The sequence below is a fragment of the Kogia breviceps genome, chromosome 4, assembly GCF_026419965.1.
Source record: "Kogia breviceps isolate mKogBre1 chromosome 4, mKogBre1 haplotype 1, whole genome shotgun sequence".
Lineage (NCBI taxonomy): Eukaryota > Metazoa > Chordata > Mammalia > Artiodactyla > Physeteridae > Kogia > Kogia breviceps.
Genome location: NC_081313.1, coordinates 76,790,821 through 76,817,055, shown reverse-complemented (window position 1 = coordinate 76,817,055; position 26,235 = coordinate 76,790,821). Strand labels below are relative to the sequence as shown.

Genomic DNA, 26,235 nt, shown 5'->3' with positions numbered 1-26,235 from the left:
TACCGAGAGAAAAGAGACTGACTACTAGTTTAGAGCTTGTGCTCTGCAACAAGATATATCTGCATTAAGTGTTTTACCTAACATTTTTGATTGTTACGTCATTTTATCAAGGGGAAAACTGAAATGAATTACTATTTCCATTTTACAGGTGTGTCTCTAAAGCTTGCAGTGGTGGTCCCCAACCTTTTTGGCACCAGGGACCAGTTTTGTGGAAGACAATTTTTCCGCAGACTGGGGAGGGGGGATGGTTTTGGAATGATTCAAGTGCATTACATTTATTGTGCACTTTATTTCTATTATTATTACATTGTAATATATAATGAAATAATTATACAACTCACCATAACGCAGAATCAGTGGGAACCCTGAGCTTGTTTTCACTTGCCATTCACTGATAGGGTTTTGATATGTCTTCAAGCAATTGATTTATTATGGTCTCTGTGCAGTCAAACCTCCCTGCTAATGATAGTCTGTATTTGCAGCCGCTCCCCAGCATTAGCATCACCGCGTCAGCTCCACCTCAGATCATCAGGCATTGGATTTTCATAAGGAGCACGCAACCTAGATCCCTTGCATGCGCAGTCCACAGTAGGGTTCACACTCCTATGAGAATCTAATGCCGCCGCTGATCTGACAGGAGGTGGAGCTCAGGTGGTAATGTGAGCGATGGGGAGTGGCTGTAAATACAGATGAAGCTTTGCTTGCTCATCCGTCACTCACCTGCTGTGCAGCCCAATTCCTAACAGGCCACAGACAGGTACCGGTCTGTGGCCCGGGGGTTGGGGACCCCTGGCTGACAGGTTAAGTTGTTTAAGGTAAATAAATGGAATTAAATATAAAGCTTGTCTGACTTGAGTCATAAAAATAATCACTAAGTATTTGTTGGTTAATTTTCCAAGTCGGTCAAATGAAGTACAGATCTCATTTCCCAAAAATCCTTAAGGCTTTTCCCTATTTCTTGTCTATATACTGGCTTGCCACAAAAAACTTATGAGTACTATGTCTTCTCTTTCATTTTCTACAGCTATCATTGTTTAGTCAATAAATCTTTTTTTTTCCAAATATTAACAGACCTAAAGGGAGAAATAGATAGCAATACAATAATACTAGGGGACTTCAACAGCAGATAGATCTTCCAGACAGAAAACCAATAAGGAAACACTGGACTTAACCTACATGTTAGAACAGATGTTATTAAGATTTTCAGTACATTCCATCCAAAAGCAAAAGAAAGTACATTCTTCTCAAGTGCACATGGAACATTGTCCAAGAAGATCATGTTAGGACACAAAACAACTCTTCATAAATTTAAAAAGACTGAAATCATATCAAGCATCTTTTCTGACCACAATGATATGAAACTAGAATCAGTTATAAGAAGAAAACTGGAAAATTGACAAATATATGGAGTTTAAACAACATGCTCCTGAACAACCAATAGGCCAAAGAAGAAATCAAAAGAGAAGTCAAAAAATATCTTGAGACAAATGAAAATAGAAATATAACATAGCAAAACAAATGGCATGCAGAAAAAGCAGTTCTAAGAGGGAAGTTCACAACTTTAAGTGCCTACATTATAAAAAAGAAATAGCTCAAATAAACAACCTAACTTTATATCTCAAGGATCTAGGAAAAGAAGAACAAACTAAGCCCAAAGTTAGTAGAAGAAAGGAAATAACAAAGATCAGAGTAGAAATAAATAGAGACTAAAAAGACAATAGAAAAGATCAATAAAACTAAGAGTTGTTGGGGCTTCCCTTGTGGTAAAGAATCCTCCTTACAATGCAGGGGATGCAGTTTTGATCCCTGGTCAGGGAACTAAGATCCCACATGCTGCGGGGCAACTAAGCCCGTGCACCACAACTACTGAGCTCGTGCACCTCAATGAGAGAGCCTGCATGCCGTAAACTATAGAGCCCATGCACCCTGGACCCCGCAACGCCACAACCAGAGAGAGAAAATCCTGCATACCACAACTAGAGAGAAGCCCGCATGCCATGACAAAGAGCTTGTGCCACAATGAAAGATCCCACACGCCTCCAATGAAGACACCATATGCCACAACTAAGATGCAGCCAAACAAACAAACAAAAAAACTAAGAGTTGTTTTTTCTTAAATAAAATGGACAAATCCTTAGCTAGACTTTCCAAGAAAAAAACAAGGGGATGCAAATAAAATTAGGAATTAAAGAGGAGACATTACAACGGATACCACAGAAAGACAAAGGATCATAAGAGACTAACTACCATGAACAATTATGCTAACAAATTGGAAGAATTGGATACATTCCTAGAAATGTAAAACCTACCAAGACTGAATCATGAAGAAATAGAAAAGCTGAACAGACCAATTATGAGTAAGGAGATTGAATCGGTAATCAAAAACCTCCCAATGAAGAAATGTCCAGGACCAGATGGCTTCACTGGTGCATTCTATCAACATTGAAAGCAAAATTAAAACTAATCCCTCTGGGGCTTCCCTGGTGGCACAGTGGTTATGAATCCGCCTGCCAGTGCAGGGAACATGGGTTTGATCCCTGGTCTGGGAAGATCCCACATGCCGCGGAGCAGCTAAGCCTGTGTGCCACAACTACTGAGCCTGTGTTCTAGAGCCCACAAGCCACAACTACTGAAGCCTGCGTGCCTAGAGCCCATGCTCCTCAACAAGAGAAGCCACCACAACAAGAAGCCTGTGCACGTCAACGAAGAGTAGCCCCTGCTGGACGCAAGTAGAGAAAGCCCATGTGCAGCAACGAAGACCCAACACAGCCAAAAATAAATAAATTAAATAAATAAATTTTTTTAAAAAGAATAAGCCAATAAGGTACATTTAAAACAAAAACAAAAACAAACAAAAAAAATCCTTCTCAAACTCTTCCAGAAAAGAGAAGGTGAGGAAACATTTCCAAATTCATGAGGCCAGCAATACCGTGATAGCAAAACAAGACAAGGACACTACAAGAAAAGGAAATTACAGGCCAAGATCTCTGATGAACATAGATGCAAAAATTCTCAACAAAGTATTAGCAAACCTAATTTAACAATACTTTGAAAGAATCGTACATCATGATCAATTGGGATTTACTCCAGGAAGGCAAAGATGGTTCAATATCTGCAAATCAATCAATGTGATATACCACATTAGCAAAATGAGGGATAAAAAAAATATCATCTCAATAGATGCAGAAAAAGCCTTTGACAAATTTCAGCATTCATTCATGTGGGATGAACTGAGATTAGGATTGACATACACTACCATGTGTAAAATAGATAGCTAGTGGGAACCTGCTATATAGCACAGGGAGCTCGGCTCAGTGCTCTGTGATGATGTAGATGGGTGGGATGGGGGAGGAGTGGGAGGGAGGTCCAAGACGGAGGGAATATATGTATACATATAGCTGATTCACTTCCTTGTACAGCAGAAACTAACACAACATTGTAAAGCAACTATACTCCAATTAAAAAAAAACCCTCTTGACAAACTGGGTAGAGAAGGAATATATAGAAGCCCACAGCTAACATCATATTCAGTGGTAAAAAGCTAAAAGTTTTTCCTCTAAGATCAGGAACGAGACAAGGGTGCCCACTCTCAGCACTCTTATTCAACAGAGTTCTAGAAATCCTAGCCTGAGCAGTTAAGCAAGAAAAAGAAATAAAAGGCATCCAAATCATAAATGAATAAGTAAAATTGTCCCTATTTGCAGAAACATGATATTATATATAGAAAACCATAAAGACTTTACCAAAAAACTGTTAGAACTAATCAATATGTTCAGTAAAGTTGCAGGATATAAAATCAATATGCAAAAATCAGTTGCATTTCTATATACTAATGATGAACTATCAGAAAAAAATTACCCAAAAAAATCCATTTACAATTGTATAAAAAAGAATAAAATACTAACGAATAAATTTAACCAAGGAGATGAAATCTGTACACTAAAAACTTTAAGACACTGATGACAGAAACTGAAGAAGATACAAGTAAATGAAAAAATAGAAAGCAAAGATGAGGAACTAGTCAGTAGCAAATGTGTGATTACTTATGTGTACTAACCTAGATTGCTGATTGAGACTAAATGAAATTTTTAGTGAAGAGATGTTGCATCTTAGTGTATTTGCTGTGTCTTGTCTGATTTATCACCTTGTCTACCTGTGTGCCTTTATAATTCAGTATAAGCATCCCTTCAGTACTTTAGCCTCCTCTGCTTTGTGCAGATAGAATGTGGAGTCTTTCTTTATGTTATCTCATTCTGCTTGCTCAATAAAGAATAAAAAATTAACAGAACTTCATACCTGCTTTCATTAATTGTTATAATTATTTCCTAAAATGTCTGTTTCAGATTCTGAAAACCTGGTGATCAGGCAGATAGCAGGTCTTAACTGATTGCGGGTTGACTATGGCATTTATCATATGTTCAGCAGTTATGTTGCTGTTGGGGACACAAGTGTTAATAAGGCCCCAGTGTTTGGAGCTTAGCTTTGGTAGTTACCTCATTGTTGGTTTTTTGGGAGGTAGCATTATGGCTGTATATTGGGGACAGATTGCCAGAAGTGTTATGTGGATGCACATAAGCCTAATCTGACTGGTTCAACTCATGGAAATGTTCTTATTTTCTCTAGAATATGGTGTATACCTTAAACTAATACAGTTTTATATGTCAATTACATCTCAGTAAAACTGGAAATAAATCCCTTTCCTTTTCCCTTTTCTGTGTACACACATGGCAGGGTTGAATCCTTTTCTCATCTAACAAAATGCTTTCTTTTTGAGGAGTGGAATGGGGCATTACCCGGCTTTGAATACCAATGATGCTAGTTACTGAGTGACCTTTGATAAGTTATTTAACCTTTCAGTACTTTAGTTTTCATCTGCAAAATGGGGATAATAACAATATCACTTTGTGAAAATGTGGGGAATTATATAAATTAAGACATGTAAGGCAGTTACATTGCCAGGCACATAGTAAGAATGCAATAAATGTTAGTTTTTATTACTATTATTCCTTCTCTTTGTTCAAATGCTCCAAAATATACTTCTTCCAGGAAAAGCATCACCTAACATTTTTGAAACCTTTAGAGTTCATTGAGCACTTTTAAAAATCCATTATCTCATTTGATGCTGGGAACAACACTGTGAGGGACACGGCACATACAGTGTTCTGTAGATAAAGAAGCTGAGGGATTTGCTTGATGTGGTCTGTTGAGGATTGGAATCCAGACATCACCTCACTCTGGTCCATTGCTCATTCCACTTGCTCAATAAAGAATAAAAAAATTAACAAGCGTGTTTTTAATATACCTGGTCCTTTATCATTGAAATATCATTTATAATAGAGTTTAGGTTTCCTTTAATCATTGGTGATTAGATAATTGATGGTGCTGAAAATGTAGGTGAAAGAACTTGTGACTCAAATCACAGAGAATATGATGTCAGGAACTTATGGACAAAAGAAAATGGCTGGGTGCCATTTATATGTTCCAAAGCAAACAATCATAAATTAGAGGAGAAAGAAAACAACTCTATCAGACAATAGAATTTATAAAAATGTCAATTTTCCCTGATTTTTCAGTTAGTCATGGCTTAATATCACTGTTAGTTTGTCATTAAACCTATGCCTATTTGTTAAATTACTATAATAAAAGTGAACAATTATATTTGGGATAGAAGTGAATTGAAACTGAAGAGAAAAAATATGTAATCTGAAATAATACAGAAAAATCCAGATATATCTGAAAAGTTCTAACTACTTTGTGGTATACTTTGAAGTGTCCTCCCAATTCCCTATCTCTTACTAAAAAATTTCCTTGGAAATAGAACTCTTCAAGGAAATATGAGCATTTCCTAATTTGCCTGGATAGTCAAAAGATTTGTCACCAATCTTAAGGGAAATGAAACAATAATACTTGAACTAAATACCAATTTAGGTGATAAAATTCCTATTCTTAAAAAACCCCAATACCCAATACATACCTTAAAACACACATCACATATATTAAAATTTATTTATTAGATGCCAAATATGACTTACTATCCTATTTTGGGGTATAATTTTTTAAATTGTGAAAACATTTTCAGTGTGGGACCACTTCCAGTAATATTAAAGCATGCTCATACCTGCGCGCGATGGGCAGCAGATCGGAGAGTTTGTGTAGGCATTCAGAAAGGAAGTGCCATGTGCTTTCATGAAGTTGATAAAAGGAAGTTTCACTACCTGACTTCCTGGATAAAATGTTAGCCTTCCATCCTGGAATAAAGAAATTTAATTACCATTGATTACATCACAAAAGAAAATAATTTCCTTTAATTTTAACCATAAAATTCACAAGTAGCAAAAGACTTCAATATGATCCTAAGAATCCTCAAAAGATAAAAACAGGTAGAGAAACTGTTATCATTCTCTGGTTCATAATATTGAGAATTCAATGTAGTGTGACATTTGGATCCATTTGAATATAGTAAATAAATTTTAAAAACTTCCTGGAAAGTTTCTTTTGGGGGGATGATGGACTGAGTGAACCAACGTTTTTTTTTTTTTTATTTTTTTTTATTTTTTGTGGTACGCAGGCCTCTCACTGTTGTGGCCTCTCCCATTGCGGAGCACAGGCTCCGGACGCACAGGCTCAGCGGCCATGGCTCACGGGCCCAGCCTGTCCGCGGCATGTGGGATCTTCCTGGACCGGGGCACGAACCCGTATCCCCTGCATCGGCAGGCGGATTCTCAACCACTGCGCCACCAGGGAAGCCCGAACCAATGTTTATTGAGTATTTAGTATGTGCCAGGCACTGTGAAAGATCTGGAGATACAACGGTGAATAAAAACAGAGTCCCTGGCCTCATGAAGCTTACAGTCTAGTAGGGGAGGCAAAAAACATACTTTGTAAATAAACTGAGAATAATTACAAGTTACTCTGATATGTGCTTTGAGAAAAACCTAAGATACAGAATAACAAGGGAGACCTCCTTTGATACAGGGAAGGCTTCTCTGGGAAGTGAGACCTAAAGAATAAGAAGGATCAGCCATTCAAATAACTTAAGGGACTTGTGGAGTTAGAGATACCTGCAGGACTTAAGTGGAGATAACAACTAAGCAGCTAGAGAAATGAGCCTGAAGATTGAAAGAGATGTTTGGGTTGGAGATATGCATTTTGGAATCGAATTGGGAATTGAAGAACTCTTCTTGGTAAAGAGCAAAAGGAGAAAAAAGGATGTTCCAGTCCTGGAGTTATATCTATTGTATGTTTTCAATGTAATTGTAAATAAACAGTTTAAAAGTGAACCAATCCAAAATACGAGATATATATAAATCTTTGAGATGTCTGAGATTTCCAAATGGATATATAAATTAGGCTGTAGGGTACAGACAGGAATCTGGAGCTCAGAGAATTCTATCCTGGTGAAATAAGTCTTTAACATATTCATGGTATTGAAAAGTGTGAGACTGAATGAAACCTTTAAGGGAGAGAGTGAAAAGAGAGGAAACAAAGGAACGCTGAGGAGTCCCGAATAAGAGGAGAAGGCAGCATGGGAAACCGAGAAAGAAAGGCCAGTGAGGGAGGAAGATATCAGTAGACTGAGTCTCATGAAAGCTGAGAGAAGACAGTGTGTCAAGAAAGGGTAATAGCTGTGTTGACAGGGTGTGTAAAAGAAGGCCAGAAAATGCACACTGAAATTAGTAGGATGGATATAGTTGGTGATGCTGACAAGAGCACTTCCAATGGAGCTGTAGGGATGGACACCTAAAGCAGACAGGGAAAAGAGAATGGGAGGTGACATGGTGAACAAACCTCTTCTAAGTAGTTGTTTTGCAAAGCGAAACAGAAAAATGGGATGGATGTTAGAGAGTTAGCTGGAGGATAAATGTGGGATTAAGGTCAGGTTTTTTTAAAAATGGGGAATATTAGAGCATGCTTGTATGTTGAAATAAATACCACTTCTAGCAGGAGTAATCACTGAATGCTAAGCAAACAACTCCTGACTTCCTGAATGGTGAGCTAGGGAGCCCAAGACAAAAGTGCATAAGAATTTTGTTAAATTCATAAATTCAAACTCTCAGAAACTTATCCTCGTAAATCCCAAATGCCTAGATGTATTATTCCTACAATCTTTTGGATATGGGGGATAATAACCATTTGTGGCCACTGGTTGTAATCTAGACAACCCAGCCACCCAGGTTCATCTAGCTGGAGGGATGCAGCAGGTAGTCATGTGGCAGAAGCACTGCAAAGATTCAAATAGTAAGGCTTGGACTCCAAGTCCTGCAGGCTAGGTTCAAATGGGTGTAACGACCACTGCAAATGGCTACAGCAGCATATCTATAAATCATGTTAGCAATTTCCTGACTCATTTCTATGACTGGTACAAGGACTTCATCTGTATTGAAAGCAGGCTAGAAAGCAGGGATCTTTAAAGTGCAGAGCAACAAGGATAGCAAATGGCGGAGGGGATAACTGCCTCACTTGGGGAAGTTTCTAACGTGGAATGTGTGAAAGGTGGTCCACGTAAAGATTACTGCCTAAGATATATAAGGCACTCCACAAATATTTAGTGAATTAAATGAAACGAGTCTTTAATTCAGAGCTGTTCAATTTACAAAAGGCAAATTTAATATGTTCAAAATTCAACAGTGTATTTTTGCAAAGCTTAATAAACCTGGATTAAGTACATCAGTGGAAAGATTTGTACTTGATTAGGTTCTTAGAAAATATTTAAATTACGCTACACATATTCTCAACGTCAAAAGCATACCAATACTCTAAACAAAGATCAAAATTACTATATTATTAGAGAAAATATTAAACATTTCTAGAAGTTTTGGTTTTTTTAACTTCATGTAGTTTTTACACACTAGCAAAAACTTTAAAAAATAGAATAAAACTGGTACCACTGCTCATGGTATCAATGGGAGGTGGTCCACATAATAATTAATTCTGAACTGAAATGGATCTTAACATGGTTAGCTGATAAAAACACAGAGAAAGTTAAGTTTTCTATAGTGTGGTACTGTGGTTCACAATGGATAGTCAGTCATAGGTCAAACTATAGTTCTATCACATTTAGTTGTGAGAGAAAATCTTACAGAATGGCTTTCAGAATAACTTCCATAATTTAATAATAGCCCATTTCAATTTTCTCAAGGTCATTCCTACAGTTCAAACAAATACAGTAGTCTAACAGTGGGCATTTAAAAAAGAAAAAGAGGCCCACTAATTGGCTTTCTGCATAAAAGTGACAAAAATGATACCAATTGCCTTAATTTCTGAATTTTGCCATTATTCTGGACTCTCATGGGTCCAGGCATTTTCCCCCTTGGGATGGATGAGCTTTTTGTGTAGATATGATTTTGTGATCTGGATTGCTCCTTCTAGAACCATGACTTGGTTCTCAGTTCCCCATCATTCTGGGCCAGGGAAAACCAGTGAAGTTTAGATTTCAAGACATCATTCTAATAAAAGAATGTAACAGTAACTTTAACTGTCTAGATGTATTATCAAGCAAGACTGTTAAGAGCATTCTTTTCAGATCTGTTCACTAGACTGAATGAGATCCTCACTAGACTCTGGTATACAGTCCTGTGCCCACCTCCCACTCCTGAAACCTCACCCAAACTAAAAACAATGCAGGTGCAGGGGTGGAAGGAGGGAGGCAGAGAGGATGCTTGTGCCCTTTAAGACCCAGGCAGGGGTGCTTATTTTCTCTTTTTAAAAAAAGGGTTTAAGATGTAATTCACACATCATAAAACCCATTTAATTTGTACAATTCAATGGTTTTTAGTATATTCAGAGAGTTGTGCAACCATCACCACAATCGATTTTAGAACATTTCCATCATGTATTTCCTTGTATCCCTTAGCCATCACCCGCTAATCCTCCCATTTTCCCAAACCCTAGATAATTGCTGACCTGTCTCTACTTTCTGTCTCTGTAGATTTGTTTTCTCTGGACAAACGGAATCATACAGTATGTGGCCCTTTGTGAGTAGCTTCTTTCTCTTAGCGTAACAATTTCTAGGTTCATCCACACTGCAGCATGTTATCAGTACTGTATGTATGTATGATTTATCTATCTATCTATCTATCTGTCTATCTATTTATGGTACACGGGCCTCTCACTGTTGTGGCCTCTTCCGTTGCAGAGCACAGGCTCCGGACGCGCAGGCTCAGCGGCCATGGCTCACGGGCCCAGCCGCTCCGCAGCATGTGGGATCCTCCCGGACTGGGGAACGATGTTTTGTAGTTTTTCAGAGTATAAGAATTGAACTTGGGACTTCCCTGGTGGTGCAGTGGTTAAGAATCCACCTGCCAACACAGGGGACACGAGTTTGAGCCCTGGTCTGGGAAAATCCCACATGCCGTGGAGCAACTAAGCCTGTGCACCACAACTACTGAGCCTGAGCTCTAGAGCCCTCGAGCCACAACTGCTGAGCCCAAGTGCCACAACTACTGAGACCGTGTGCCACAACTACTGAAGCCTGAGCACCTAGAGCCCGTGCTCCTCAGCAAGAGAAGCCACAGCAATGAGAAGCTGCACACTGCAACAAAGAGTAGCCCCTGCTTGCCACAACTAGAGAAAGCCAGTGTGCAGCAACGAAGACCCAACACAGCCAAAAATAAATAAATAAATTTATTTAAAACAAAAGAATTGAACTTCTTTGGTTAGATTTAATCCTAAGTATTTCATTTTTTTGGATGCTATTTTATTTTTACTTTAAAAAAGTATTTATTTATTTATTTGGGTGCACCAGGTCTTAGTTGCAGCATGTGGGATCCTCGTTGCCACGTGCAGGATCTTTAGTTGCAGCATGTGGGATCTAGTTCCCTGACCAGGGATTGAACCCGGGCCCCCTGCATTGGGAGTGCGGAGTCTTAGCCACTGGACCACCAGGTAAGTCCCTGGATGCTATTTTAAATAGAATTTTCTTAATTTTACTTTCAGTTTGTTCATCAATTGAGTGTATAAAAATACAACTGATTTTTGTATATTGATCTTACATCCTACAGCCTTGCTAAACTAACTTATTAGTTCTAAAAGTTTTGTAGTAGATTCCCTAAGATTTTCTTTATACAAGATTATGTTAGGTGCAAATAGAGATACTTTTAATTTTTCCTTTCCAATCTAGATGACTTTTATTTCATTTTCTTGTCTAATTCCCTGTCTAGAACCTCCAGCATAATTGCAGTAAACATAGTGAGAACAGATAGCCTTGTCTTGTTCCTGATCTTTGGGAGAAAACTTGTCTTTTATAGTTAAGTATAACACTAGCTGTGGATTTTTTGCAGATGTTCTTCTTTTAAAATAAATTTTTATTTATTTATTTATTTATTTATTTATGGCTGTGTTGGGTCTTTGTTGCTGCGCACGGGCTTTCTCTAGTTGCGGTGAGCAGGGGGTACTCTTCATTGCAGTGTGCCGGCTTCTCACTGCGGTGGCTTCTCTTGTTGCGGAGCACAGGCTCTAGGCGTGTGGGCTTCAGTAGTTGTGGCCCATGGGCTCTAGAGCGCAGGCTCAGTAGTTGTGGCGCACGGGCTTAGTTGCTCTGTGGCATGTGGGATCTTCCTGGACCAGGGCTCGAACCCGTGTCCCCTGCATTGGCAGGTGGATTCTTAACCACTGTGCCACCAGGGAAGCACTGTAGATGTTCTTAATCAGATTGAAAAATTCTCTTCTATTTCTACTTGGTTGAGTGCTTTTCTCATGAAGGGTTATTAAATTTTGTCAAATGCTGTTTCTGCATCTATTGATATGATCACGTGTTTTATGCCCTTCATTCAATTAATGTGGTCTACTACACTGACTGATTTTCAGATATTAAACCCACCTTACATTTCAGGGATAAATCACACTTAGTCATGGTGTATAACCCTTTCTATATATTGTTGAATTTGATTTGCTTGTATTCTTTCCGGATCCTTTCTTTTATATTCATAAGGTATTAGTCTGCATACAATATTTATATACACAAATATATAAAAATTTATGTGCTTATACTATACTAAAAAATAAACCAAACATTTCAGTCATCTTCAGAAGTTTCTAGGATGTTTTGATGCATCACCCAGGTTCCCTTTTAGAGTGAAAGATTGCCTCTGCTGAAGCAAGCTGTCTTGCCGAAAATGGTGCCTCATTCTGGGAGCATTCCCCAAGTAATGGCCATCCAACATGAAGGTACAAAGGCCTGGTCTCCTCACCACAAATGGAAACAGTTCTGAAGCATCATACTAGTTTGAGAACTACACATAATATCAGCTGAGGCCTCCAGTGAGACAGTGACAAAACTCAACTTCTCTGCACAATCCTGCTTTCTTCCTTTCCCTTTTATCTCATGAGTACTCCCTAATAAACCTCTTTCATGTTACCCTCCAATACTGCCTGTTTCCTAAGTTTAGATAATCACAAAGATTACTTTAATATTCTCAGCAAACTGTATGGGTATATACAGATTATGTAACTTTAATCATCACGGGTTAATCTATGAGGAAAGGCAATACAACATAATGATTAAAAGCACTCTTTGGTGCCAGACATGCTTAACACCAATAATCTATGTGACCACAGTAACAGTCATAAAAAACTAATATTATAATTAGTAACCAAACATTTGTCCAAGCATTAGGTTTAATATCATGGATAATACCAAAAGTATCAGGTAATGTTGACAGTAGTATTCTTTTTAGTTGATGGCTTGGGAGAGTTACAAAAACTGTTTAAGTTTGAGATTAAACAGCAACAACAACAACACACATACATACACAATTAATCTGGAATATGGGCGAGTGTCAAATTGTGTCAACTAATGAATATAAATCTGTACTCACAGGATTATCAGACACCTGAGTAATAAAAACGTTGAACGCTGGGAAGCTAACAGGCTTTTATGTTGAGATAGAATGTTATTTTTCCCCACAATTGAATCAAGCGGGGGTATGGATTGAAAGTTTATTAGTAGTGGTAAGATAATTTAGTGGGTCGAGGTCAGCAATTTAAAAAAAATTTGCAAAGATTCTAACTGGAGTGCATCTTACTGAGGTATGTTTTATTTGTTTTACATGCATATCTATGTGGTGCACGTATGTGTGTACGGGGCCTCAAGGTAAAATGCATTTCTTACTTTGCATCAGGGTAAAACACGTTTGAAAGTCTCAGATTCTGCTCCCCAAAGCCAGAAGCACAGGAAGGGCTGTGGGCCGGTCGCGGGTGTGTAGCGGGGCGCCCCCTCCCCAGCCTTTCCATACTTACGAAGGAGTCGCTCACGACTAGCACCACGTTAGGCGCATCTGGCCAAGCCTGAACTGCTCCCCGCCTCTGCCCACCTGCCCCAGGAGCTGGTGTTGCCAGCGCCGAGACTGCGACCACCGCCACCCACAGCAGCAGCATCACGGGGAGCTGTTCTGGGAGCCCGGCCTCTGGGCGCTGGACCCTGCCCATCCCCCTAGGAAGTTCCACCCGAGAAGAGGAGGGAGGGGATCGCAGAGATCGCAGTTCGGTTTCCTTCACCCATGGAACTACAACTCCCATCAGGCTCGGAGTGGGCACATGCGCAAAGGAGGAATTCTCCTTTCTCGACCCACGTTAAGACCTTTTAATCAAATACCGAGCGAACCAAAACTCAGCCATTTCCAGTCACGTGAGCGATACCTGGGAAATGCGCATGTGCTCTCCCTTCAGATCTGGCTTCTGTAGGAGAAGCGTCTGTCCCAGGTTGGTTTTGGTCGCTGTCGCTTTTGCAGGAGTTGGAGCCGGTAGGCAGTTGAAATGTTACCTAGAGAGAGAAAGGATCAGGGGCCGAAGCTGCTTGTTTTGCGCCGAGCAAGCGTGGCTGAGTGTTAGGTGAGACCGTGAGCTGGGAGATGATGAGGTGGCAGCGCGTCTGTCACTTAAGTTGGATTGGGCGGTACTTTGTGGGGCCTCTGGACCGCCTAAGGTGCGATATGGATACTGGGTGGCCCCTCGAATACCTTCCTCCCAAGGATATTTCTAGCCTGCCTCATCCTATTCGCCGCTTTGCCTGTACAGTAAGGATTTATTGTGCTCTGGTGGGGTGAGGAGCGGGGCCTGGTAAGAAAAGTTTCATCTTCTAGGTGGGGATAAGCTTAGGTGGACTTTACCTTCAGAGTGCAAGGGAGAGAAGCTGGACGGGTTCTCAGAGGGAGAAATGTTGGGCTGTATGACATGTTCGATTAACTGACGTAGATTCAGAATACCATTGTTTTGTTGCAGTGGTTTTGAAAAATCACTGGTCCTCTTGACTGTTGAACTCCTTTGGAGAAATCTGGAAGAAGCAGGTTTCTGTCCCAGAGCCAGATTCCTGATTTCATTATTATAGTTTCAGGTACGTAATTTATGCCTCACATTAGTCGTTTTAGTATTTTGACAGGGAAAGGAGTTGTAGTATTTATTTACATAAAATCAACCTTTAATACCTATATTTGACAGTATTTTTTGCAAACAGTAATTGTAAAAAGGACAGACCTTATTTATTTAACACTCATATGGTGCTTATTATGTACTGGGTATTATACTACGCATTTATTGAGCACCTGTTTTGTGCCAGGTACTTATACATGGAGTATTTTCTGTAATCCTCACTTTCATCATTTTTCAGATAGGAAAGCTATCTGAAGACTTGGACAGGTTAAATGACTTGCCTAAGGTTACACAGGGAGCCAGTCTGAGTAGGACTTGAATTTGAGTAGTCTCTGCCCTAACTCATTGCCATGCTGTCTCTAATTAACTGCAAAATGTTATGCCATTCTGGTGAACTTAATCTCTGTTAGTGAAGCAGCATTGTTAATCAAGCAACATGCTAAAGATCTATGGAAGCAGGCAAATATATACACAATAGTACCTGACCTGACTCTAGGGAAAAAAATAAAATAATAATACAGCATGAAAGGTAATACACATAGGCTCCCTCATGAACAGGATATGTTTCAAATTTTTGTTTTGAGTTAATTTGGAATGTAGAACACATTTTACTATAGAAACAATGTTGACTGACATTTAGGTTCATAAAAAATATATTTATCTGTGGCATAGTATTGATTTTTGTAAACTATTTACTCTCTATGGCCTTGTTTTCACAAGACGTGTATTCTGAGTTCCCGGTCAGGATGACAGGAACACATCTTTTTCTTTCTGTCCCCTTGGCAGTGTCAGTGGAAGCAGGTGCTGTACTGGATTGGAGTGAGATAGATATTTTAGGGTCCCAGACATATAGCGCTGGAAAAATCTAAGAGACTTCTAGTCTTATTCTCATCTCACATTCAATTTGTCATACAGTATTCCTCCCAAGTGGATTGTGCAGTCTGTGCCTTTTCATCTCCAGTGATGGGAAACACACTTCCTTCGAGGAGCCTGTGCCATATTTGTACAGGTTTAATTATTAAAAGTTCATATTTTGAGCTGCAGTCAGTCTCCCTCTACTTTTGACTGTTCATTAGTCCATTTACCTTCACTTTTACATGAATAATCTCTCCCTTTCAACAGCCCTTTTCACCTTCCCCACCAGTTTTTTTTCCCCCAGCTCTCCCCCAGTTCCTTCGGGTAATTATCATGTAATTTCAGGTTTGTTTGTTATTTGATCACTCTTTTCTGGACATAAAGCATGTTTGCTGTTAAAGACCTAAATGTAAGGCCAGACACTATCAAACTCTTAGAGGAAAACATAGGCAGAACACTCTATGACATCAATCACAGCAAGATCCTTTTTGACCCATCTCCTAGAGAAATGGAAATAAAAACAAAAGGGATCTAATGAAACTTAAAAGCTTTTGCACAGCAAAGAATACCATAAACAAGACCAAAAGACAACCCTTAGAATGGGAGAAAATATTTGCAAATGAAGCAACTGACAAAGGATTAATATCCAAAATTTATAAGCAACTCATGCAGCTCAATAACAAAAAAACAAACAACCCAATCCAAAATTGGGCAGAAGAACTAAATAGACATTTCTCCAAAGAAGATATACAGATAGCCAACAAACACATGAATGAATGCTCAACATCATTAATCATTAGAGAAATGCAAATCAAAACTACAATGAGATATCATCTCACACCGGCCAGATTGGCCATCATCAAAAACTCTAGAAACAATAAATGCTGGAGAGGGTGTGGAGAAAAGGGAACCCTCTTGCACTGTTGGTGGGAATGTAAATTGATACAGCCACTATGGAGAACAGTATGGAGGTTCCTTAAAAAACTACAAATAGAACTACCATATGACCCAGCAATCCCACTACTGGGCATATACCCTGAGAAAACCATAATTCAAACAGAGTCATGTACCAAAATGTTTATTGCAGCTCTATTTACGATAGCCAGGACATGGAAGCAACCTAAGTGTCCATCAACAGATGAATGGATAAGGAAGATGTGGCACATATATACAATGGAATATTACTCAGCCATAAAAAGAAATGAAACTGAGTTATTTGTAATGAGGTGGATAGACCTGGAATCTGTCATACTGAGTGAAGTAAGTCAGAAGGATAAAAACAAATACCATATGCTAACACATATATATGGAATCTAAAAAAAAAAAATGTCATGAAGAGATTAGTGGTAGGATGGGAATAAAACACAGACCTACTAGAGCATGGACTTGAGGATATGGGGAGGGAGAAGGGTAAGCTGTGACTATGTGAGAGAGTGGCAGGGACATATACACACTACCAAATGTAAATTAGATAGCTAGTGGGAAGCTGCAGCATAGCACAGGGAGTTCACCTCTGTGCTTTGTGACCACCTAGAGGGGTGGGATAGGGAGGGTGGGAGGGAGGGTGACACAAGAGGGAAGAGTTATGGGAACACAGGTATATGTATAACTGATTCACTTTGTTGTAAAGGAGAAACTAACACACTATTGTAAAACAGTTAAATAAAGATGTTAAAAAAAAAAAAAAAAAAGCATGTTTGCTAATCAGTAACTTACCCTGTCAGAAAAGGTACTTTTGAGTTGTTTGTGCACATCTTTCTGTGTGTACACGTGTGTATATAGTGTATTGTAGTGAGGGAGGGCGCCATTATGTGTATGTTTAGGTCATCAGTTAAAGATATCTACGTTACGGGTTACTTGCTTTAGTGAAATACTTTGCGGTTCAGAAAAGTCTTCAGTTGAAAGTCTTAGTCTTGGTCTAGGTTTTGGTTCTTCATAGTTTTTTAATGTCCAGAATACCAGCAGCACTATATTCTGCCCTAAGAAAAGGAGACTAAGTGTGCAGTTAGTGACTATCCGGAACAGATTCAGTATTATCTTCACCTGCTGTGATTCTATGACTATTTGTTGAATATCCACAATGTACCAGACACTAGGAAATAAAAGAGAGTAATAGGAATAGTTTTTTTTTCCTAACGAACCTCCAGTCTAGTTGGGAGAAACAAACACTCACAGACCTGTAAAGTTAATAACAGTATAAAAGATAACAAAAAGTACAGTTAACTGCCAAACAAAAAACTCCAAACCAGAATAGCCCAAATGGTACTTTGAAGAATGCTAGTGTGCTTCACAATGTTAATTGCTGTTCATTGAAATAAATGTTCCATAGTGGGGATTCCCTGGTGGTCCAGTGATTGGGACTCCACACTGTCACTGCCAAGGTCATGGGTTCAATCTCTGGTTGTAGAACTAAGATCTTGCAAGCCGTGCCACGTGGCCAAAAACAAAAAAAAGTTCCATAGTAATATAAGTTTCAGAGTTGCTGGGTTAAACTATATTTGGGTCTTTACTATAGCATTTCTCAGAGCCTTTAAAATGCTAACATGCACTGTGACTTTAAAAGAGTGATACATATAGTGTGTAGTATTCACAAAATTACGAGGTCATATTGTTAACACCTTTAAGCATGTTACTATTCCTTTGAATACATTTTTGGAAATGTTAGTAGAGACAGTAAGTGTTGTTAAGTTCAGACTCTAGTGTAAGATTTATCTGAGATGGCTTTATGCCTGACACGTGAATTTGGCTTTGAATTACATGTAGCATTTGAGTAGACAGAAGCAAGTGTGGACAGGCTGAATGGGAGAAGTAAAGACAGATGTGGAAAGCATTGGGGAGTGGTGAAAAAAGTAGTATGAGCTAATATTGAAAAGGGGATTCTTCCTTTCTCACTTTAGCAAATTGAGAATTACTGCTTTTTGACAGTGGGGAAACTAAATGTTTTTGAGTAGGCTTTGGAAGCTGGAAGGTCATAGTAGTTGGTAGGTGTTGGATACATAAGGAACTCCAAAAATATATCACCTTTATTTAGGGATTTTTTTGACCTGAGAGACAAAATACATATGTACAGAACATAAAGTATCTGTTAAGTTGCAGGCTTTAGTCTAGTATTTGTGTAATGACTAATTTGAAGGAGATACTTGCGTTTGATGATAGCCGTCTTTTGAAGAACATAGGCAAGAAGGTTGCTTCTTGAGAGATCAAGGAAGGAAGGATTGGGGATTTTTAATGTGTACAGAAAGTATATAATAACCACTGTTGGTTAGGAATGGGAAAAAAGTGGTGAAGTTGATCGAGAGGGTGGTAGGAAATATGGACAACAGAACTAATAGCTATTGTGTTCAGGTACTCCGTCTATGTACATATCAGGTAAGTGATCTCGTTCTCACTTTACCAATGAGGAAATAGGCTTGGAGGTGAAGTAAGGTGCCCAAGATCTGCAGAGACTTGAATCCAGATCCATCTTTCTTTACTTGATGGGTGGATATGGCAGAATGAAGGGGCTGACAAAATCTGGGGAATTTTGTAAGAACAAAGTTGAAACAACTGAGTAAATCAGTAAAATTAGGTAGAGTGAGGAGGTTAATCATTTGTAGCTGGATGGCGGCTTAAAGAAGTTAGTGAAATGGGGAGTCAGGCTTTAACTTTTATTTTACCTCCTCACCCCGTGTTTAACTTTTATTTTACTTTACTAAACATTATTAGGATCACAGTACTTTCTCTTCTTACCAGTAAGACCCTTTTCTGTGGAACTAACCCTTCTATTTAAGTACATATATCACTAGTACATGTTTTAGTAAACTCATTTTCTATTTCTTCTTCATCCCTACCAGGTTCACCTAAATTTTATTCATTTCCTAGTTCTAAAGTAGCATTTTTTCCATTTTTACTTTATTCAGTTTTTCAAAACTACCTCTATTCTCTCCAGGAAGCATTCTAGATTAATTTTGTTTGACAGAATCCATTCCAGAGATACCATCAAAAGATACTTAGAATTTGTAGTCGTGGAAAGTTTGTGTTAGTATTTCAGATGGCTATTTAGATGGATTTTTAATATTTTTTAAAAAGTCTGCTTATTTTATTAAATTACAAACTAGTCTAGTTGCATCATACAGGCAACTTTTTTTTCATGTTTATAATTCCTTATGTGGCTTAGAACAAGATTCACTTGCAGATTGTGAGTAAATAGTGCCCTTAATTGTCCTAGATTCAAAGCAAAGTAGCATAGTAATAGGTGATATTCTCTTCTGGCTCAGTTTTTTATGTTGAAGTCAGTGTATTTTGAGTTTCTGTAATTTTTTTCTGAATCTTTCTGATTTTTTATGATGTTCCTTTTACACCTTGTGGCTATGGCAACACAGTTTAGACTGATTCAGAAATTTGGAGATTACAATTAGTGTCTCTTTGGAAAGAAAAAAGATGGAAAATTGTACATAATTATTTCTCATGTTTTAAATTATGAATTATGAAAATTGAACCCGAATCTGATGTTTTAAAACATTCAATATGTTTTGGGTTGTGTATGTCATCTTTTTTATGTGCCTGTCTTACATTTTACTTAATTTAGATGGATAAACATTTAAGGAGCAATCTGAAATTCAATTTAAAGAGAAGATAAAGTGATAATAGGTAAAAGGTAAGTGTCTAGAATGCTAAATAATAGGTAATTGGAGTCTACTTTTACTTCATGATTGTTTTTACTGATTCTTTTCAGGAGGAAGGTTTAATGGTGTAGGTTATTATGCCAGATTGTAGGTCATCATAAAGTACCTTTAGACTTTTGTAATTAGATTTAAAGGTGTCATTTTTTGCTTTTCTGTAATTAACTTCCAGTGTCACTATTGTAACTATTTTTTAAATTATTCTTCTTATTTTTGCTTTGTGGAATCTTTGTATTTCCACAACTGAATGTAGCTTAAGGTTCCATAGCTTTACCTGGAGTGTGTAGGACATATCAGTTCATCTACCTAATGTTAGTTTTGAGGTATATCATTGTCTTTTGGCATGTTTGTCACTTTCTTTTTTTTAGATATAGTTATTGCTCTTTATGCTTGATTTGTTGAATAAAAACCCTTTTAGGTTGGTAGTTTAAAAAAACCCTTCATTGAGTGAAAATGTGCTACACGAACACTCTTATTTTAAAAAGTCATTGAGATTGAGGAGAAAAAATGGGAGGAGAGGTATAAGGGAAAAATGTGTGGGGCTGTGGAAAAATATTAAAGACACTTGTAGGAGAGCCAGAGTTTTCTCTGAAGTGTTGGAAATGCTTGGAATAGAGGGAAGTATTCCAAAGAGAGGAATATGAGGTTACATAGAATCATTCTGGGTATTAGCTTTCCACTTTGTGAAAGGAAATGGGTTTGATGGTACCTAGTAGATGGTTAGTATTCCATAAAGCTTTGTCTAGAACATGAGTGGATGAGCCTCTTCCTTCTCCACACCACTTCCCAGAAAAGAGGAAGAAATTTTCAGGGCTAGAAAGTGGCAGATTATTTTGTCTTTAAAAAAAATAATCTGAAACTAATATTTATGTATATATATGTATTTTAGGTGCAGAGAGAGGGCCTCAGTGCTAGCTTATTATGCTAAATGCCAAATCAGATGAATAAGGAACAGGAGGAGAAGAATAGAGGATTCCACTGCAGCAGGTGTAGGTGTAATTATATGTGGAGACATGTAGGGATGTAGAAGGGTATTGAACATTAGAACTGCTTACCAAGATAAGAATGGAGTTTGTCTCATATGGTCTTTAAAAGTAACCTACTTAGAAGCATTTGACAGCTCCATGTTTGCTGCTCCATTTAAATCCAAATTTGTCTGTCTCATTTCCAAGGTCTTCTGTAATCTGGTGCTCTACTTTACCTACCCAGCCTAATTTTCCTGTTCTTCAGCAAGTCCCTTCTGTTCCATTCAGCCTGGTTTCCTTATTGTTTCCTCCACATGCCATGCTCATTCCTGTCTCTCCAACTTTGCTCATGCAATCAATGTCTCTGGCTGGAGTAATTTTCCTTCTTCATTCTCAAATCCTTTCTCCATCTAGTAGCTGTTAATTACTTCACCCCAAACTTCTCTTCTCTGAACTCCTATTGCACTTGCACTTATTATCCTTAATTTAGCATTTGATTCTTTAATGACTCATATGTCTTAGGTCTTTCTCTTGATTGAGATTGTATTCTTTAGAGCAGAGGCCTTCCTTTCTGTTTCTTTTGTGTCATATACAGCATATAGCTTGAGAGCTGCATAGCTGCATGTTTTAGTGCTAGTTGTTTCTACTTTGTTCAGATGTGCTTTTACTCGTATGTTGGGTGATAGAAAAGATGGTGATCTTTATCCTGGAAAAGTTGCATTCTTCTCTTTGTTTTTGCTTGGCCTTGTCTTAAAACTGCCTTTGTTCTTTTTTTTATATAACTTAAAAAATTTTTATTTATTTATTTTTGGCTGTGTTGGGTCTTCATTGCTGTGTGTGAGCTTTCTCTGGTTGCGGTGAGCAGGGGCTACTCTTCCTTGCGGTACATGGGCTTCTCATTGCCGTGGCTTCTCTTGTTGCAGAGCACAGGCTCTAGGAGCATGGGCTTCAGTAGTTGTGGCATACGGGCTTCAGTAGTTGTGGCTCATGGACTCTAGAGCGCAGGCTCAGTAGTTGTGGCACACAGGCTTAGTTGCTCTGTGACATGTGGGATCTTCCCGGACCAGGGCTTGAACCCGTGTCTCCTGCATTGGCAGGTGGATTCTTACACTGTGCCACCAGGGAAGTCCCTGTTTTTGTTCTTTTTTAACTTAGACATCTCTTGATGTTTTTTTCCCCTTGGATGCCTCTTTTTATCCCTTTCAGTTGGTCCAGATTAGTTGTCTTCATTATTGATGTTCTCTTCTTTTTAGTCTGCAGGTTTATCTACCAAAGATAACTTTGGTGTGAGAAATTTAAAGTGAAATCAGCATAGAAATTTGTTGCCGGCTCCAAACAAGATTTGTAGACTATAAAAAAAATCCTTCTAAAGTTTGCCTCTGTAAATTTATGCCAAGATAATTTCAGGTAACAGAGCAATTTCTAAAATAAGAGCGTATGGGGCTTCCCTGGTGGTGCAGTGGTTGAGAGTCCACCTGCCGATACAGGGGACGCGGGTTCGTGCCCCGGTCCGGGAAGATCCCACATGCCGCAGAGCGGCTAGGCCCGTGAGCCATGGCCGCTGAGCCTGCACGTCCGGAGCCTGTGCTCTGCAACGGGAGAGGCCACAACAGTGAGAGGCCCGCGTACCACAAAAAAATAAAAAAATAAAAAATAAATAAAATAAAATAAGAGTGTATGAAGTATGTTGCTTTAATTATCTAATTATTGTAACAACGGAAAAAGTCACTTTTCTGCCTATTTAGGGAATCTTGTTTTGGCTGTAGATAAATTGATATTATGATATCTTAATTTTTATTTCATTTGAATCTAAAATTCCCTAAGTCAAAACGATTGTTTTTTAAAAAAATTCCCTACCTTCTTAAATTTCTTTGATCTTGTACTTCTGCCTCAGCCTCTTTGGACATAAAGGGCTGTCTGTGTACCATGTCAGCAAGCCATCTTCTTGGTTCATTTTGCTGCCTTGAACATCAGTGGTCTATAATGACCTAATGTTTACCTAGCTTTGTTTTGCCTTCTTGAGATTAGAATTCAGTGGAGTGGGCAAAAAAATGTTTCTTTTTTCAACATCAAGTTGTAGTTGAATTTGACTGGTTTATTGGTAAACCAGAATAAGCTGTGAAATCTTAAGATACGTTAGTTTATTTAAAATTACATTAGTGTATCTTATATTTTAAGATTAAGTGAAGAAATACTTTGTCTACCGATTAAAAATATCTATTTATTTATATTGGAGTTGAAATATCTTTTTATAGCTGAAATTAGTATATAGTCCTCTTGCATATTAATTGCCTTCATTTAAGTGTGAACATTACATTTATTTCTCTTCAAAGAATACCATATTACAAAGAATACTATATTACTGTAATCCTAAAGTAGTTCTTACTGTGAAGAAAGTTAATATCCTGATTTATATTTTATAGAAACTAACATTAAAACAGAATGCTTTCTTAAACTCTTACATCATAGTTACTGAAATTTATTTGTGTTTGTGTTTTCACTCTGTGACTTAGACTGATTCTTCTTGCTTCGTGTAGAATTGGATTGAACTTGGCATGTGTTTTCCATCCTGGCGCATAAGATCATCTGTGTTTTAACCTGCTATATGGGGAGTGGTTATAATTCAAATAACAATTCAATTCAACAAATGTTTATTAATATATACAATTTGTCAGATACTGGGTACTGAGGATGCAGCAGTTAAACAGCAACAACCCAACAACAACAGATAAAAATCCCTGCCTGCGTGGCACTTACGTTCTGGTGGGGTTGGGGAACAGATAATAAATAAGATAAAGAAATAAAATATATACTGATGTATTAGATGGTGACAGGTGCTTTGAAGAAAAATAAATACAGTGTTAAGGAGGAGATTAGGGACTGTTCAGTGGTTGGGAGTTAGGGGAAGGAAGTGTTGACATTTTAAATAGTGTGGCAAGGGAAGGTTTCATTGAGGAAGTGACATTTGAGTAAAACTCTGAAGAGATGATCTGGTTTTATGTTTTTTAAACATAAGATATATTTATTTTAGGGGAAAGAATGTTCCATGTAGAAGGAATTACATGTGACATTTTCAGAGGTTAAGTTTGTTAAATTTGTTGGAACTGTTGCAGTTAGGCAGGTCTCATTGTAGATTCATTCAGGCTTTTTATTTTGACAGCATGTCCAGCAAGGAAGTAAAGACTGCTCTAAAAAGTGCTAGAGATGCAATCAGAAACAAAGAATACAAAGAAGCTTTGAAACATTGTAAGGTAACCAGTATTTTTTTCTTCCACGATAAAAATGTTACCTGATTATGAGCATAACTGATTTGTAATATGTGAATCCCTTACTGTCTAAATACAACAAAAGTAGTAAGGCTTTTTGAGTAGGACCGTCCCAGTGGCTGTGCCAGGACAAGCCGCTTCTGCCACTTAATTTCGTCTCCCTCTGTGTTGGTAACTTACCAAAGCCAAGTTCTCAAAACCTGAATGTCTCTTAGGTGTCTTTTGATGGGTTGTACTGCGGAACACTATTGTATTTTAAAGTTTTCGTTCTTTAATGGTATGTGGACATTTCAATTCTGTTTGGTTTGTGGATGGAGAAGCAAGATTCCAAAGTTTCTTTCTATGCTGATGGGGATGTTCCAGTCCAGAGGGAGAGCTCGAAGGTGCAGGAGAGATGCAGAGTAGTGCTAGGAGTGAAGTCCCTGGGAAGGTGGGTGAAGATGGGATCCAGAGCGTGAGAGGAGGGCCTTTGATACTTCTTCCATCTTAACAGAAGGGAAGATAGATGTAGATCCATATCTGTCAGGTTGTAGATTTGGCGGTGGGAAGATAAATGTTCCCCTCTGATGGCTTCTATTTTCTTCGTGAAGTATAACCTGAGGATGGAGGAGGAGTTGTATAGGAGGTTTGAGACAGAAGGTATGAAATAGTTATCATTTATAGTGAGAAAAGAAACTTACTAGTAAGGATTAGAAAGCTTACGAGTCCCTAATGAATGTCCATTTGAAATTTCATGTTATTAAAGTGAAATTGGTAAACTCAGCTGTGTAGTTTCTTCCTTTGTGTTAAACTTCTCAGGCTTGGAGATGGGCACGATGGAATTCAACTGTGGGTAGTAAGAAAGTTGAGGGGAAAGAGGGGCCAAGGAGTTGAGGATATTTGCAAGGGAGTGATAACAGTGATTGGTCATGGTGTCAAAGATGGGAAAGGAGAGGTAAGAATTGAACAGTGGCTAACAATGCAAAGGAGGTGAGGTAAAAAAAAGTTGGACATAACAGATGTTAAAGAATTGTTACCATTACAGTAATTGAACTGGGAGGATGGGAGAGGTGCTAACTGGAAACCCACGTTTTGGCTGGCTGAGTAATGCTGAGGATAAGTAACTAGGAAGCCATAGCATTCATTGGGTCGTCTGCATGAACGTTAGAATGATTAAAGGAATTGAAGTGGAGAGGAAGAATACAGTATTTTCACTGAAGGAAAGTGGAGTTTGTAGGAGGCTGGTAGATGGTAGCAACAAGAAGGATATTTTTTGTAGTATAGCCAGATGGCTTGACCTTCAAAAGTACTGGGGTTTTTGAAGGAGGGAGGAGTAGAGGAAGAATGTAGGTATCAGTGTGAGCAAGGAGAACCCTTTCCTCACTTGCTGGTTGGTGGTATGTGGGATGTTCGAGAAGAGAAATCAGCTGCAGCATGTAAGGTCTGTAGGGGAATAGCCAAGTTTCTTTGAGGCAGAACTTGGTACAGTTAAAAGAAAGGTTGAAAATAGAGAGGGCCCTTGGCTGTCCAGATTGGGAGTTCCAAAGGTTACAATAAAGAGTTTGGACAGTGGGAGGGAGAGAACTGGGTAAGATTGGGGGAAATAAATACATAACAGTATAGGATGAGAGTCTTAAGGGGTGAAGGATGCCCTTGTGAGGTTAGGTTTCTAGTGGTGACTGAGCCCAGCAGGGATGGAGACCACAACAGGACTAATCCTGATATAGAAGAAGGTGGGCAGTCTGTTTAAACTGGGGGAGAGAAGAAGGAGGTGTGGGAGGGGAGGGACTGTTTCCTTCAGCACTAGGCTGATCTAACTAATGCATATATGAATCTGCTTCTTTTATTATATACAGCAGCGCTATAGCACTCTTCTTTCTGATTCAGATATGAATTCCTATAATTTATGCCAGAGAGACTCAAATGGAAAGCAAAGATGGGGAACTAGTCAGTGGCAAATGTATGATTACTTATGTGTAGTAACCAGAATGTTGATTGAGACTAGAGGAAATTTTTAGTGAAGAGATGTTGCACCTTAGTGTATTTGCTGTGTCTTGTCTGATTTATCACCTTGTCTGCCTGTGTGCCTCTATAACCCAGTATAAGCATCCCTTCAGGGAGCCTCCTCTGACTTGTGTGGATGGA

General features: G+C 38.5%; 2 protein-coding genes across 10 annotated transcripts in view; one reads left to right on the top strand and one right to left on the bottom strand.

The window, feature by feature from the left end:
- The window catches only part of ARSK (arylsulfatase family member K), a 44,825-nt gene extending 31,315 nt beyond the window's left edge, over positions 1–13,510 (bottom strand). Inside the window, exons 1-2 of one of the 2 annotated variants that reach the window (XM_059061455.2) lie at positions 13,237–13,510; positions 6,119–6,248 (exon numbers count right to left, since the gene is read on the bottom strand). In XM_059061455.2, coding sequence (XP_058917438.1) covers positions 6,119–6,248; positions 13,237–13,425 — 319 coding nt within the window. In that variant the 5' untranslated portion in view covers positions 13,426–13,510. The remainder of the gene's footprint in view (positions 1–6,118; positions 6,249–13,236) is intronic. The other variant, XM_067031354.1, reaches the window with a different exon arrangement.
- A 100-nt stretch (positions 13,511–13,610) lies between these two features.
- SKIC3 (SKI3 subunit of superkiller complex) overlaps positions 13,611–26,235 on the top strand; it is a 91,408-nt gene continuing 78,783 nt past the window's right edge. The window contains exons 1-4 of one of the 8 annotated variants that reach the window (XM_067031346.1): positions 13,611–13,827; positions 14,218–14,329; positions 19,787–19,855; positions 24,006–24,096. In XM_067031346.1, the coding sequence (XP_066887447.1) occupies positions 24,007–24,096 (90 nt within the window). In that variant the 5' untranslated portion in view covers positions 13,611–13,827; positions 14,218–14,329; positions 19,787–19,855; position 24,006. Of the gene's footprint in view, positions 14,013–14,217; positions 14,330–19,786; positions 19,856–24,005; positions 24,097–26,235 lie in introns of all 8 variants that reach the window. The other 7 variants (XM_067031345.1, XM_067031348.1, XM_067031353.1 and 4 more) reach the window with 7 other exon arrangements.